This window comes from Bufo bufo, chromosome 8 (assembly GCF_905171765.1).
Source record: "Bufo bufo chromosome 8, aBufBuf1.1, whole genome shotgun sequence".
NCBI classification, from domain to species: Eukaryota; Metazoa; Chordata; class Amphibia; order Anura; family Bufonidae; genus Bufo; species Bufo bufo.
The window spans coordinates 125,852,210-125,869,137 of record NC_053396.1 but is presented as its reverse complement, the minus strand read 5'-3'; the positions used below and the strand labels follow the sequence as shown (position 1 = coordinate 125,869,137).

At 47.3% G+C, this 16,928-nt stretch overlaps 1 protein-coding gene across 1 annotated transcript; it reads right to left on the bottom strand.

The window, feature by feature from the left end:
• Positions 1-1,532: 1,532 nt before the first annotated feature.
• Positions 1,533-16,172, bottom strand: VBP1 (VHL binding protein 1). Its single transcript, XM_040405788.1, has 6 exons — positions 16,077-16,172; positions 7,342-7,466; positions 7,193-7,259; positions 5,408-5,506; positions 3,251-3,389; positions 1,533-1,942 (listed from the first exon to the last, which is right to left on the bottom strand). The coding sequence occupies exons 1-6, from the start codon at positions 16,152-16,154 to the stop codon at positions 1,872-1,874; spliced, it is 579 nt and encodes a 192-aa protein (XP_040261722.1). The 5' UTR covers positions 16,155-16,172; the 3' UTR covers positions 1,533-1,871.
• Positions 16,173-16,928: the final 756 nt, after the last annotated feature.

Sequence of the window (16,928 nt, the reverse complement as noted above, 5' to 3'; positions counted from 1 at the left end):
GATGCACCAACTATTAGTTTCAGCACACAATGGAGGCCTAATAGTTATCTAGAACACCCTCTCTATTAGGAGCTTGACTGCCCACATCGTATCCTAGCATGAATAACCACAAACACGTTATGCACGTTTGCATCCAGGGTTGTGTTTTTTATCATTGTGACTAAAATACAAAGACATTGCCAATGGATGTTAATACATGAAGATAGACGACAGTTGAAGACTTCACTAGGATTCAACTTAAAGAGGACCCATAACCTTCAATAACATGTCTGTTTTATTAACTGATTGCATTCCCCATGCAATAATTCTGGAGCATCTTGCCTTGTCCCCATGTTGTGACATTCATCTATTATTCCTGCTAGAAGTTTATGAATAAATGTGCAAAGAGGTCCCTGCACAGGATACCACAGGCAGCATTGGACTATATAGTATAACACCCAGTTATATTCAGCTTCAAATAGATGCTCCACTATTGTCAATTTATTTAGAATACAATTATTTACTAAAAAAAAAAAGTCATCAGTAGAGGTGAAAGCTTCTTTAAGCATTAAAGCTGCTCAGGTATTTTAACTAACAGGATTCAGGTGAAAATGTGTTTTTTGGGGGGGGGGGGGGGGGGGGGGGGGTTCATTCACCTGCCAAGGCCCATTTCTCTTCTTTTTTTTTTTTAACCCTTAGGGCCCCTGCAAATGACAGTGCTAGCTCAGTGCCCATGCTGCAGATCGCAAATAGCTGTCCGAAATGCACGGGCACTGGCCATGTGCACTCCATATTGTGGTGCAAACCCAATGACTTGAATGGGTCCACTATGCACAGGATACAGCCAAAGAAAGAACATGTTCTATCTTTTAGCAGTGCAGAGGCACGGACCCGAAAACCCAAGGAAATGCTTTGTAGTGCTTCTCATCCGTGCCTCCACTGGAACAAAACATAGGTGGAGTCCGATATTCAGTCGTATCTCACGGATCGTGGACCCGTTTAAGTCAAGGGGTCCACATCATAGAGTGCACACTGCGGCCTTACGTTTGTAGGCATGAGCCCTTCGGGTAGGTTCGCACACAGTTTTTGAATTCGGTTTGGAGGCAGATTTTCCTGCAGGTTTTTCCACCAGAGCCAGAAGTGGATCCAAAGGGAAGGAAAAGTATAAGTCCGTCCTTTATAATTTTCAATTCCAAATTCTGTCTTTGGCTGAAAAAACCTGCAGGAAACCCTCAAAACCACCACCACCCACCAAAAAAAAAACTGTGGGAACCTACACATATGATACTTACTAAGTATACAGGAGATCAAACCTTGTATTCCAAGAGCATTTTAGGTAAAACACACAACAGTGACTATACAAGAGGGAAAGTCTAGATACACTTCACCCAAATTTCAGTGCTTGTGAATATAACTTATATGGATTACATTTAAAAAAACAGGCTGTCACCGGCAGCCATCAACAGATCACATTTATTTAAAACTGTTTGCCCCCTCTTCCATGTAGAATATGACACAAGGCCTGTGCTGTAACAAAATCATTTAAAGTCAAATAAAGCAGACGGCACTTAGTGGATTTATTAGTCTCCTAGTATACAGTACACAACACGTGCGGATACCTTGCTGCAGATCACCTCCATTTTATTAATGAAACCTATTTTACTAAGTGGACATGAGCAGCCGAAATTCTTACCCTTCTATTGTTTCATCTCCATGTACCGGGGCATGCATGGGGCTAGATGAATAAATAAAGAGAAAGTGCCTGCTTGAAGGGAGAGTGACGGGTCGGGCGGGGACAGGTCCACAACTGAATGTCCCTCCCGACTGCCCAAATGACGACTGGGGGCTCATCTAAAACAATCTGTGTCTGGAAAGATTTAAAAGAGGCACAGCTAGGCTTTGCTTTTGGAGACGTCATCCTTGTTTCTTCTTTTTACATCCCAGTTATAGACCCGAGCCATATCTAGAAGACTTGTTAAGGAAGCACGAGCAAGGAGGAATAAACCACCACCAAAAACCTCACATTTACACATACAAAAAGCGGTATAACCGTTTTTATCCATGTTCTCAACCAAAATACCGTGCAAACTTTTTTTTTTAAAGGGAATTTACAAAACTGATGCAACAGTGCTCTTAAAGGGTTTCTGTCACCCCGCAAAACTCATTTTTTTTTTTTTGGATAGTTAGATTCCTCCTAGTGCGATATAGCAGAATATAATGCTCTTACTTACTTTCATGCGGCCGATTCTTTATAAAACGAACTTTTATAATATGTAAATGAGGGCTCTACCAGCAAGTAGGGCGTCTACTTGCTGGTAGCTGCTGCAGAAATCCGCCCCCTCGCCGTGTTGATTGACAGGGCCAGCCAGGATCTCCTCCTCCGGCCGGCCCTGTCAGTAATTCAAAAATCGCGCGCCTCGCGTCATTCGGCGCAGGCGCTCTGAGATGAGGAGGCTCGTATCCTCAGCACTCCCTCAGTGCGCCTGCGCCAATGACGTCTTCTCTTTCGGTGATGTCATCGGCGACTGAAAATTTCTGCGACTGAAAATCAGTTCCATTCATTTGAATGAAGTATGCAAAAATCCATGTGAGTCTTGCAAAACTAACCCCATTCAAAGTTCTGCAACAAAATCTGCCATGTGTGAAGGCTCCCTAAGAGCATCAGGCAGGAAGTGCCGCCATGGTGACATGAAGCAGAGGGACTGTAGCCATTAAAGCTGTAATATCACAGCTATTAATATGCGTTGTTCACCTGGACAACTCTCCTCCGTTTCCTCTCCTAGTCAGAGCAGACCTGCAGAGTGCGGGTGGAATTGAGCGACTGTTTTACACTGCCGCCCTCTAATCTGGATTAACCGTTTCGCGCCTTCCTGAGCTCGCCCCACTATCCAGAAGACACAGGTATATGGTGTGATCAAACCATTTACAACAATGCAGAGGTCTTACTCTTTCACTTTTATGATGCAATGCCAGCTGCTTACAATTAAAGGGGCTTTCCAGCCATTACTAAGTTATGGCCTATCCTTCATTGACAAGCTGCCTCCACTACAAGGTTGACAGTGCTGTGTAGTTTCAGCTCTGACCTCTAGGAACAGAGCTGCACCTGAACAGCTGACAGATTGGGGTGCAGGGTGATGAGACCCTCACCGATCAGCCAGTGATGGCCTGATCGGTGGGGTGCAGGGTGGCCCTTCAGTGGTAACGGATTGGACCAGTTAAGTGTTTGCCAAATTAGCAAAAGAAGGCATGGCAACACCTTCAAAAAGGATACTGACTTCAGTGGTGGTGAACTGGTCCCGCAGGAAGTCAAGGTCCTCTTCTGTCGATTCAAGATTTCTTGTGGCTGTAGACAAATTCTTCTCTAGTAAAGCCTGGGCTTCATCAATGTCATACTCGAGCATGACATTGGCCTAGGAATCAATGTACATCATAAGGAGAAGAAATTGAGTTTAGGACTGTTCAAAACATACAGCACATGTAAATGTTCCTGGTGCCTTTACAGCAGTACCCAACATAGCACGTCCATGTCTGCACCTCAGCCCCATCACGTGAATGGGACCGGGCTGCCGCACCACACATGGCTGCATGGATGGCACCACTGAATACTGCTGAGAAGAGATATATGGCCCTTCTTTACACTTTCTGGTGAATAAGGCTACTTTCACACTAGCGGTTTTCTTTTCTGGCACTGAGTTCCGTCACAGGGGCTCAATACCAGAAAAAACTGATCAGTTTTATCCTAATACATTCTGAATGGAGAGCAATCCGTTCAGGATGCATCAGTTCAGTCCCTCTTACTGCATACTGCAGTTTTCTCTCCGGCCAAAAATCCTAAACACTTGCCGGAATGCCGGATCCGGCCCCAAGTGTTCCAGCAAAACGGATCTGGATTTCCGGTCTGCGGACGCGCAGACCTTTAAAAATGCAAAAAAATAAATAAATATGGGATCAGTTTTTCTGCCCCACCACAATCAGCTGTTTGAAGAGTTTTGGGAGTTGGAGCCCTGACGATCTGACACTAACCCAATCTAAAGACAGGTCATCAATAAGTAGGTCCTGGATAACCCCTCTTAAAGACATCCTTTGCTACAGACACAGGGAGATATTTATTAACCCGTTAAGTACCAGGCCCATTTTCCTTTTTTCCTCCACACATTCCAATAGTCATAACTTTAATTTTCCATTTATATAGCCACGTGAAGGCAGATTTTTTTGTGTGGGATAAGGTGGATTTTTTTAATGGCACCATTTAATTTACCATGTCTTGTATAGGAAAAAAAAATATTTGTGGGGCTAAATTGAATAAAAACCCATAATTCCACCAAGGTTTTTTGGGTTTTTATATTACAGCATTCTTCAGCAGCGCCCAAGCTGTCATGGTAACCGATCGGAGTCCCGTAATTTCATTGCGGGGGCTCTGATCTGAAGGCAGAGGGAGCCGCATCCCTCTGCCTTACTTCACAGATGCCACAATCGCAGTATCTGAGGGGTTGAATGATTGGCGATCATGTTGAAATGTCAGTCATTGCAGCCGGGTGTCTGCTGTATTATACAGCCAGCATCTGCCGCATATGGAGCAGGCTCATAGTGGTTGAGATTTACGCTATAATAGTGGCGTAATAAAGTCACAGATTTTGTGGCGCGCCATACATGTGGCAAAATCTTGGACTTTTCCCCCTCATCTTCTGTCAGCTGCAGGGGTGGGAGGGAGGGCGACTTTCTTCCTGCAGCTCACACTCCGACAGTACAGTGCTGCTGTCTTAGGCCCCTTGCAGATGAGCGTTCCTCCCACAGCGAGACTGCATCGCAGCACCCGGCCTGACCTCCCGGCACTGACGGGATTCACATAGCATTAGATTGATTTATGATGCTATGTAACCCTTACAGTTCTGGAATGTATTGGATAACACTGGCAGCATTATGCCAGTGTTATCCAATACATTGCAGAACTGTAAGGGTTACATAGCATCATAAATCGATATGTTATGTGACCCGGTCAGGGCGGGAGCTGCGTTGCGGACTCGCTGCGGGAGGAACGCTCATCTGCAAGGAGCCTCAGAGTAAGCTGTTCAAAAGGACACGCCCCTGATCCAGTAAAGGCCACTGTTAATGGGGCAGGCCCCTGTGGAGGTCACTGTCAAGGGGGTGGTATGCTGTGAAAGTCACTGTTAAAGGGGAAGGCTGCTGTTAAAGTCAAAGTTAAGGGGGTGGCCTGCTGTGGAGGTCCAATTTTAAAGGGATGGAGCACTGTGGAGGTCACCGTTTTTGGGGGTGCTGTAGAGGTCACTGTTATAGTGGATAGTGTCGATAACTTAAACGTATTTAGGAAAGGGGAGGAATACTTGACAGAATCATAAAGTGCACAGATTTTGTTTTCTGACTGCTCCAGTCTCTGGTTACATTAATACATATAAGCTTTGTTACTCACCCCAAGCCATAAGCAGACTTTGTCTGTTGGTGGCACAGATGCTTTACAATACAGATTATCTGCCAGCAAAAACCTTGTTTCCATTGGGTTGGTAGTGCTCTGCAAAGTGAAATATCTATTATGTACTGGGCAAAAATATACACATTCAAGCAATTCTTCCAATGGCCTTTAGAAGATGCCTAAAGCTGGTTTCAGACGAGTGTGTGCGGTCGTTAAATACTGAGTAACTGCTTTATTTCCAAGTGGTGATGTGAGTACAGAACAAAAGACCTGCAGTCAGGCTGGAACTCACAGCACCATGAATCGCTATGATACAGTGAGTTCAGGTGAGCCAAGCTTTAGTCAGTGCAGGGAATGCATGCATCACACTGACCCTGCTCTCCTCAAATATCTGGTGCCAATCTGCTCTACCGTCTGATCAGCGGGAGTCCGGCCACTGTGGAGCCTATCGATCACGAGAATGCACTGCCACTTCATTTAACTGGCTGCTAAAGATAGCCATGTACTTGTACTCTGCCATCTCTGGTAGTCCCATAGGGATGAAAGGAGTGACCGACACACATACGTGCCTCCATTTAAACGGGGAGCAAGCAACCCTGTTCTCGTGGCGGTCAGATCGCCAATGAACTAGGGATCGACCGATTATCGGTTTTACCGATATTAAGGATTTTAAACGTTATCGGCATCTATTTTGCCTATATACCGATAACGTATTGGGAACAAGGATCAAGCTCTCCGTGTTCCCTCAGCAGCACAGGGGAGAACGAAGCAGAGTGTATCTCTCTCTCCCCCCCCCCACCCCCGTTCTGCTGCTGCCACCACCAATGAGAGGAGGGAGGACAAGGAGGGGCTGTGGCCACTGCGCCACCAATGAAGATAACTCTCATTAATTCATATACAGGAGGCAGGAGCTGGCTGCAGAATCACATAGCCGGCTCCCGACCTCTATGACAAGTAGCTGCGATCAGCGGTAGTTAACCCCGCACCTGAGGGGTTAACTGCCGCGGATCGCAGCTACTTGTCATAGAGGTTGGGAGCCGGCTATGTGATTCTGCAGCCAGCTCCCGCCTCCTGTGTATGAATTAATGAGATAGTCATCTTCATTGGTGGCGCAGTGCACCCCCCCCCCCCCCCCTTCCCCAAACCCAGTATTAATCTTTGGTGGCGCAGTGCACCCCCCAGTATTAATCATTGGTGGCAGTGGCCACAGGGTCCCCTCTCCCCTCCTCCTCATTGGTGGCAGTTCTGATCGGAGCCCCAGCTGTGTAATCCTGGGGCTCCGATCGATTACCATGGCAGCCAGTACGCTACTGAAGCCCTGGCTGCCATGGTAAGCTCCATGCTGCTAGCACAGAGCAGCAGGGACAGTGTGAGGTCCTATTCACCCTGATAGAGATCTATCAGGGTGAATAGGACAAGGGTTCTAGTCCCTAAGGGGGCTAATAGATAGTAATTTTTTATTTTTTTTTAAAACACACCAAAATATTAATTATAAATAAAAAAGAAAGATTTACAAAAAAATAACCACGTTAACAATGAACATTAATTTTCAGCAGATTTGAGTAGGAATTTTTTTCCCCTCAAAAATTAAAATTCACAGAATATCGGTATAAATTATCGGCTATCGGTTGGAAAGTTCACAGATTATCGGTATCGGCCCTAAAAAAATCAATATCGGTCGATCCCTAGATCAGACACATCCCCTTTTAATAGGATGTAAGTTGTTGGAAAGGGACAACCCTTTTACAACACACAATGAGATACCTGGGGTCTGTAAACCATTACCTTTTTCTTCTGCATATACATTAAAATTTCCAACGTCTGTTTAATTTCTGGAATCTGGCTTTTTAGCCTAAAAACAAAATAAAGAAAATCAGCAGTCATGTTATGGGTTGTGCTCCCAAGATGTAACAGTGTCACATGTGAGCACTTACCTTCTCTTTTTCTGGGAGAGATTTAGCTCCATAAACTTATACTTCTGGTACTGCTCATCCAGCCTCTTGAGCACTACATCAGCCGTCTCATTGCCAGGTTTCTTCATAAAGGACTCCACATCTTCCTGCAGGAAATACACAGATTAACATAGTGAAACCCCGGGCCCCATGTGCAATGCTGCAGAAATGGTTGGTGCTATAGAAGGGAGTCAAAAATAACTGCCACCCAACACTGCACTAAGTGATTTCACCCAATAAATGACAATCACATACTGATTTACATGATGTGCACATTAAGGGCTGTCTCACTTCAGGAAATGGCATTTATCATGTAGAGAAAGTTAATACAAGGCATTACTAGGGGTGCACCGAAATGAAAATTCTGGTCCGAAAACGAAAATTCAGGATGCCCTTGACCGAAACCGCCTTTTTGCCCAAATACTTTTAAAATACTTTTTTTTTAATGATTTTATTAATAATTATTTTTCATGAATGAAATTCATCTGTGGGTGGCGCTGTTATGGAGAGGGGGATCTGTGGGTGGCGCTGTTATGGAGAGGGGGATCTGTGGGTGGCGCTGTTATGGAGAGGGGGATCTGTGGGTGGCGCTGTTATGGAGAGGGGGATCTGTGGGTGGCGCTGTTATGGAGAGGGGGATCTGTGGGTGGCGCTGTTATGGAGAGGGAGATCTGTGGGTGGCGCTGTTATGGAGAGGGAGATCTGTGGGTGGCGCTGTTATGGAGAGGGAGATCTGTGGGTGGCGCTGTTATGGAGAGGGAGATCTGTGGGTGGCGCTGTTATGGAGAGGGGGATCTGTGGGTGGCGCTGTTATGGAGAGGGGGATCTGTGCACTGTTATGGAGAGGGGGATCTGTGCACTGTTATGGAGAGGGGGATCTGTGCACTGTTATGGAGAGGGGGATCTGTGCACTGTTATGGAGAGGGGGATCTGTGCACTGTTATGGAGAGGGGGATCTGTGCACTGTTATGGAGAGGGGGATCTGTGCACTGTTATGGAGAGGGGGATCTGTGCACTGTTATGGAGAGGGGGATCTGTGCACTGTTATGGAGAGGGGGATCTGTGCACTGTTATGGAGAGGGGGATCTGTGCACTGTTATGGAGAGGGGGATCTGTGCACTGTTATGGAGAGGGGGATCTGTGCACTGTTATGGAGAGGGGGATCTGTGCACTGTTATGGAGAGGGGGATCTGTGCACTGTTATGGAGAGGGGGATCTGTGCACTGTTATGGAGAGGGGGATCTGTGCACTGTTATGGAGAGGGGGATCTGTGCACTGTTATGGAGAGGGGGATCTGTGCACTGTTATGGAGAGGGGGATCTGTGCACTGTTATGGAGAGGGGGATCTGTGCACTGTTATGGAGAGGGGGATCTGTGCACTGTTATGGAGAGGGGGATCTGTGCACTGTTATGGAGAGGGGGATCTGTGCACTGTTATGGAGAGGGGGATCTGTGCACTGTTATGGAGAGGGGGATCTGTGCACTGTTATGGAGAGGGGGATCTGTGCACTGTTATGGAGAGGGGGATCTGTGCACTGTTATGGAGAGGGGGATCTGTGCACTGTTATGGAGAGGGGGATCTGTGCACTGTTATGGAGAGGGGGATCTGTGCACTGTTATGGAGAGGGGGATCTGTGCACTGTTATGGAGAGGGGGATCTGTGCACTGTTATGGAGAGGGGGATCTGTGCACTGTTATGGAGAGGGGGATCTGTGCACTGTTATGGAGAGGGGGATCTGTGCACTGTTATGGAGAGGGGGATCTGTGCACTGTTATGGAGAGGGGGATCTGTGCACTGTTATGGAGAGGGGGATCTGTGCACTGTTATGGAGAGGGGGATCTGTGCACTGTTATGGAGAGGGGGATCTGTGCACTGTTATGGAGAGGGGGATCTGTGCACTGTTATGGAGAGGGGGATCTGTGCACTGTTATGGAGAGGGGGATCTGTGCACTGTTATGGAGAGGGGGATCTGTGCACTGTTATGGAGAGGGGGATCTGTGCACTGTTATGGAGAGGGGGATCTGTGCACTGTTATGGAGAGGGGGATCTGTGCACTGTTATGGAGAGGGGGATCTGTGCACTGTTATGGAGAGGGGGATCTGTGCACTGTTATGGAGAGGGGGATCTGTGCACTATTATGGAGAGGGGATATGTGCACTGTTATGGGCATAACAGTGCACAGTTCCCTTTCCCCATAACAGTGCACAGATCCCCCCTCCCCATAGCAGTGCCATAGACCGATCCCTCTACCCATAACAGCCCCGGCCCTGCTGCTCACAGCAGACTACTCACTGCATCTTTATTTTACCTTACAATCGTGACGCTCCAGTAACAACTCTGCAGGCAGAGCGGAGGGCGGCGTAACGTCACTTACTCACGTGACGCACCTGCTCCGCCCACTTTATGAATGAAGGAGGCGGAGCAGGCGCGTCACGTGAGTAAGTGACGTTACGCCGCCCTCCGCTCTGCCTGCAGAGTTGTTACTGGAGCGTCACGATTGTAAGGTAAAATAAAGATGCAGTGACAAAGTAAACCGCCCGCCCGCCCGCAGATGGTGAGCTACTTGGTGGGTGACAAATCCCACACCCCATATTTTCGGCCGATATGTAACAATATCGGCCGAAGTGGATTAGGTGCATTTTCGGACGATATTTTCGGCTGCCGGAATTTCGGTGCACCCCTAGGCATTACTAATGTATTATTATCCATATCGTCTCCTTTGCTGGCTTAGGGTACTTTCTGAACAGTATGAAATAATGTCCAACGCAAAGTGTAATGAAACCATACACAATTTTATTGTAATCACAAATGCTCACGATTGACAAAACAAAAAGTTAAAAAAAAAAAAAAAAGCACTAGGGCTGGTGGTGCATGATTGGCAGGTCAAGGATTCGTTTTGGTATTTCATTCAGGGTACTTTCACACTAGCGTTTTTCTTTTCCGGCGCCGAGTTCCGTCCTAGGGGCTCAATACCAGAAAATAACTGATCAGTTTTATCCCCATGCATTCCGTTCTGAAGACATCTTGTTCGGCCTTTTTGACTGATCAGGAAAGAGATAATACTGCAGGATGCTGCGGTTTTATCTCTGGCCAAAAAAAACTGAACACTTGCCTGAATGCCGGATCCGGCATTTTTTTTCCCCATAGGAATGTGTTAGCGCCAGATCCAGCATTTAAAATACCAGAATGCCGGACCCGTCCTTCCGGTCTGTGCATTCGCAGACCGGTAAAAATGTGAAAAAAATAAATAAAATTAAAAATAAATTAATAAAGAGATCCGTTCTTGCAATGCATTTGTAAGACGTATCAGGATCCTGATCAGTCTTAAAATGCAATCAGTTGGCATACGTTTTGCCGGAAGTGTGAAAGTAGTCTTAATTTATTTTTCTATCATATTATACACTGCTCGTTTCCATGGTTATGACCACCCCGCAATCCAGCAGTGGTGGTCGTGCTTGCACACTATAGGAAAAAAGCACCAGCCTACGTGAGTTCCCATTGTCCTGTCCACAAATAAGCCAGCACTTTTTCCTATGGCTACTTTCACACTCACGTTTGGTGTGGATCCGTCATGGATCTGCACAAACACATCCGTTCAGATAATACAACCGTCTGCATCCGTTCAGAACGGATCCGTTTGTATTATCTTTAACCTCTTCAGGGCATACCGGTACGGCCTGTGTATTTCCGATCACCGGCGGGCGGTGATCGGAACAAGGTGCCTGCTCAGATCATTGAGCAGGCACCTTGGCTAAATGCGCGGGGGGTAGTTTCTAGAATGGGGTCATTTTTGGGTGGTTTCTATTATGTAAGCCTCACAAAGTGACTTCAGACCTGCACTGGTCCTTGAAAAGTGGGTTTTTGAAAATTTATGAAAAATGTCAAGATTTGCTTCTAAACTAAGCCTTGTAACATCCCCAAAAAATAAAATATCATTCCCAAAATGATCCAAACATGAAGTAGACATATGGGGAATGTAGAGTAATAACTATTTTTGTAGATATTACTATGTATTATAGAAGTAGAGAAATGTTTGGCAAATTATTATTATTTTTATAAATAAAAATATTTTTTTTAACTCCATTTTACCAGTGTCATAAAGTACAATATGTGACGAAAAAACTATCTCAGAACGGCCTGGATAAGTCAAAGCGTTTTAAAGTTATCACCACATAAAGTGACACTGGTCAGATTTGCAAAAAATGGCCTGGTCCTTAAGGTGAAAATGAGCCCGGTCCTTAAGGAGTTAACATAGCCAAGACGGATCCGTCTTGAACACCATTGAAAGTCAGTGGAGGACGGATCAGTTTTCTATTGTGTCAGTGAAAACGGATCCTTCCCCATTGACTTACATTATGTGTCACGACGGATCCGTTTGGCTCAGTTTCGTTAGACGGACAGCAAAACGCTGCAAGCACTGTTCTGGTGTCGGCCTCCAGAGCGGAATGGAGACTGATCGGAGGGAGACTGATGCATCCTGAGCGGATCCTTTTCCATTCAGAATTCATTAGGGCAAAACTGATCCGTTTTGGACGCTTGTGAGAGCCCTGAACGGATCTCCCAAACGGAAAGCCAAAACGCCAGTGTGAAAGTAGCCTATAGTGTGCAAGCACAACCACCACTGACGGATTGCAGGGTGGTTGTAACCATAGAAATGAGCAGTGTATACAAAATACAATGGAAAAATGAATCCAGCCAGCGAAGGAGGCAATATGAACAATCACAATACATTAGCAAGTGCCTTGTATTAACTTTGCGATTTGCTGAAGTGAGACAACCCCTTAAAGTGATTGCCCTATTACAGGGGTGGCCAACCTTACAGACACAGAGCCAGGAAAAAAAAAGCCACACAACTTAAGACTACCAGGAGCCACAAGCTATACATTTACACACGAGTCACCAGATTTTTCACCCTATAAGATGCTCCTAGGTTTCAGCTGAGAAGACATTTTTCATCAGACCCCCAATGCTCGTCTGACCCAAAGTAAGATCCCCAATCCTCATCAGAACTCCAAATCAGACCCCTAAAATAAGACCCCCAATGCTCAGATCAGACCCCCCCCTCAGATCAGCCTCCCAAAGCTCAGATAATTTTAAGAAATTGCCTACCTCTCCTGATCAGGCGCCTGCTACTCTGCAGGTCTGACAGGGTCTCCACTGTGACCTGATGCGCACATCGTCAGGTCATAGGGCGCGTCTCCACCTACTACGTTCTGACACTGTGCATTAGGGATCGACCGATATTGATTTTTTAGGGCCGATACCGATAATTTGTGAACTTTCAGGCCGATAGCCGATAATTTATACCGATATTCTGGGAATTTTCATTTTTGAGAAAAAAAAAAAATTCATACACAAATCTGCTGAAAATTAATATGTTTATTGTTAATGTGTATTTTGGTTTATTGTTAATGTGTATTTTTTTTTTTTATAAATCTTTTTCATTTATACTTAATATTTTTGTATTTTTTTTTTTTTACTAACTTTTAGCCCCCTTAGGGACTAGAACCCTTGTCCTATTCCCCCTGATAGATCTCTATCAGAGTGAATAGGATCTCACACTGTCCCTGCTGCTCTGTGCTTTGTGCACACAGCAGCATGGAGCTTATCATGGCAGCCAGGGCTTCAATAGCGTCCTGGCTGCCATGGTAACCGATCGGAGCCCCAGGCTTACACTGCTGGGGCTCCGATCGGAGGAGCAGGGGAGAGGGGATCCTGTGGCCACTGCCACCAATGAGTAATACTGGGTGGGGGGGAGGGGCGCACTGCGCCACCAATGTTTTTACTATTGGCCGGCATTGGGGTGGGGGGCGCACTGCGCCACCAATGATTAATACTGGGGGGCTCGGGGGGGGGGGCACACTGCGCCACCAATGAAGAGGAGTCTTTCATTCATTCATATACAGGAGGCGGGAGCTGGCTGCAGAATCACATAGCCGGCTCCCGACCTCTATGAGCGGTGGCTGCGATCCGCGGCACCTGAGGAGTTAACTACCGCGGACCGCAGCTGCCGTTCATAGAGGTCGGGAGCCGGCTATGTGATTCTGCAGCCAGCTCCCGCCTCCTGTATATGAATGAATGAAAGGCTTATCTTCATTGGTGGCGCAGCGGCCACAGCCCCTCCCCTCCTCTTGTCTCCTCTCCTGCTATTGGCGGCAGCAGCAGCATCACAGGGGGGAGGAGACACTGCTTCCTTCTCCCCTGTGCTGCGGAGGGAACACAGAACGCGCTGAGAGCAGCGCGTTCTGTGTTCCCAATACGTTATCGGTATATCGGCAAAATAGATGCCGATACCGATAACGGTCAAAATCCTCAATATCGGCCGATAATATCGGCCAAACCGATAATCGGTCGATCCCTACTGTGCATGACGAGATCAGAGCATGGGGCGGAGAGTGCCCCGGCCTGACTGCTTCCCGACTCCACCGCTAGAGCCGCAGGTTGCCCACCCCTGCCCTATTAGAAAGGCCCTACAAGGGTGTGTTGGTGCCATAGAGAGGTCAATATGGGCACATTTGTCATGTAGTGCCTTATTTCAGAACTGTGGTTGATAAAGAATAACACAGCATGTTGTCAGTTTTTTTTCACTGACCTGAACTGCATGAAAAACTGATGATAGAACATGCTGCAATTTTTTCATGAATGGACAGATGGTCAGTGGAACATAATGCTCATGTGCCTATACCCACTGAAATGAACGGGTAAGGCCTAGTTCACACGAACGTTTTTTTTTGCGGGTGTACGGGACGTTTTTTTGTGTTCCGTATACGGAACCATTCATTTCAATGGTTCCGCAAAAAAAACGGAATGTGTTCCGTATGCATTCCGTTTCGTATTTCCGTTCCGTTGAAAGATAGAACATGTCCTATATTTGGCCGCAAATCACGTTCCGTGGCTCCATTAAAGTCAATGGGTCCGCAAAAAAAACGGAACACATACGGAAATGCATCCGTATGTCTTCCGTATCCGTTCCGTTTTTTCTGAACCATCTATTGAAAATGTTATGCCCAGCCCAATTTTTTCTATGTAATTACTGTATACTGTATATGCCATATGGAAAAACGGAACAGAAACGGAAACACAACGGAACTCAAAAACGGAACGACGGATCCGTGAAAAACGGACCGCAAAAAACTATAAAAGCCATACGTTCGTGTGAACTAGGCCTAAGAGTTCAGCCCAACACGGATACTGGCTGTGGGCTTTCCACTTTATGATCTTTTTTGCAGCGCCACGGAATGGAACTACGGATGCAGGCAGCACACAGTGTGCTGTCCACATCTTTTGCAGCCCCATTGAAATGAATGGGTCCGCACCCTGAACCCTTATGTTGCGCTCCCTGGAGTAAGCATAGTATAGTGACAGACCCATTGATTTCTCTAGGATATGCCCCCCATTGTCTGATAGACGCGGGTCCCCGTGGCTGCCCTCCATTCATTTCTATGGGGCCGCTGAAAATAGCCGAGCGCTATTCCATCAGCCACATAGAAGTGAATGGAAGCTGTGACCGCGCAAGCACGGTGCGCTCCCATTCATTTCTGTAGGGATTCCAAGACCGCTTAGCTATTTTGGCGGGCCAATTGGAACAATTGGTGGTGGCCAGACCCGGCACTGCCAGCCACCACTTTGCCGGCTTTGTTTTAGAGATAGCGATATGCCCCATTGTCCGAGATGGGAATAGCCCTTTATGCACTTTTACAGTACTGACGGGGCAAACTGCATGAGGGGCGAGTCCATTGAAACTTGTGGCCCCGCCTCATGTCCATAGCTGGCTGGTTCCTTTCCTATGTGTAACATAATAGAAACCTGCCAATCATGGGCAGGAGGCGGGGCCACAGGTGTCAATGGACTCCTCCCCAATGTTTTACACCAGCCGAGGACAGGACGAATATCGAGACTGTTCTTACAAACGCGCGCTCCTCATAACTGGATCACAGTCAACAGCCCATCACAATGAGTACACCAGCGGATTAATGATGGTAGTAACGATTCAGTACCTGCACTGATCTGACCCCAAGCACAGTACTCGCCAGTCCTGACACCTATGCCCAGCTTTCTACTGCATCTCACCGTGCCCATCGCCAGATCCGCTAGGAAAATATCAGTGCAGGTGCACCTACTGATCATCAGGATCTGCCTGGGACCCCACACCAGGAACAACTCGCCCGCTGCATAGCATATACAATGATGTGACGCCCACGTGGTGCTCCATCATAGATGACACATTCATGTGACAGTACCACATTACAATCTCTGTAGAGGGCGCCACTTATCTCCAGTGCCCATAGGGCCTGTATATGGGTCAGGCCATCTGATGCCACGTACAAAATGAAATAGCAGGTGACTGCTATAGTGGACCAGAAACAAGGACAGAGCAGAATCTTACTAGGTAATGTTCACACTGGAAGCTCCTGAGAGAATAGCACTGTATCAGGAGCGCCCCCTGTATGTCAATGGGGGTAGTACAGATTTTTCTTTAGCTCATACATTCGGCCTATTTTGGGAGACACAGATCTGTGACAACCCGGGATTACGGGGAACAGCAGCCGATTGTATGACAGGGGCCACACGTGTTCTGCACAGGGCGGGGCACAAACGGCAAACGCTGCCACTGAAGGATGCGGCCGCCTAGGCAACCGAACCACCGCGTCCCACAGGCCCACCGACCTCCCGCCTCACCCACAGACGGGTGCACGGAGACAGACACCGAACCTACCACGAACACAGCCTCGGGGATGCCCAGGTGCACCCTCTTTACTCCAGTCACACCGCCGCCTTCATTGGCCGTCGCCATCTTGGGAGCCGTACGTGCTCTGCGTCAACGTGCTTTATTACTACTAGAACGTGCATGTCTAAGCCCCGCCCCTGTGGGCGCTGATTGGTTGTGAAGCGTTGGCGGATCACCATGGAGACGGGAGCTGCCTGGGATTTTGTTGGGCTGGTTGCTGGAGCCATGCTATAGGTCAGGGATGGCCAACCTGAGGCTCTCCAGCTGTTGTAAAACTACAACTTCCACCATGCCCTGCTGTAGGCTGATAGCTGTAGGCAGTGTGAGCATGATGGGAGTTGTAGTTTTGCAACAGCTGGAGGGCCTCAGGTTGGCCATCTCTGCTATAGGTCATAGCCGAGGATTCTGTGTGATTGTCTATAGCAGGGATCAGTAACCTCCCGCACTCCAGCTGTTCTGAAACTACAACTCCCAGAATGCTCCATTCACTTCTATGGGAGTTATAAGAACAGCTAAGCACAGTGTGCATGCTGGGAGTTGTAGTTCCACAGCAGCTGGAGTGCCGAAGGTTTCTGATCCATGGTCTAGGGCAGGGTAGACAGCCTCTGGCAATCCAGCTGTTGTGAAACTACAACTCCCAGCATGTATAATTGCTCTGCTCTTCTCAGAACTCCCATAGAAATAAATGGAGCATGCTGGAAATTGTAGTTTCACATCTGGAGTGCCGGAGGTTGCTGACCCTTGGTCTAGGCTAGGGCTATGATGGGCTAACCTCCGGCACTCCAGCTGTGGTAAAACTACAACTCCCAAGATGCACACTTGCTTGGCTGCTCTCAGCAC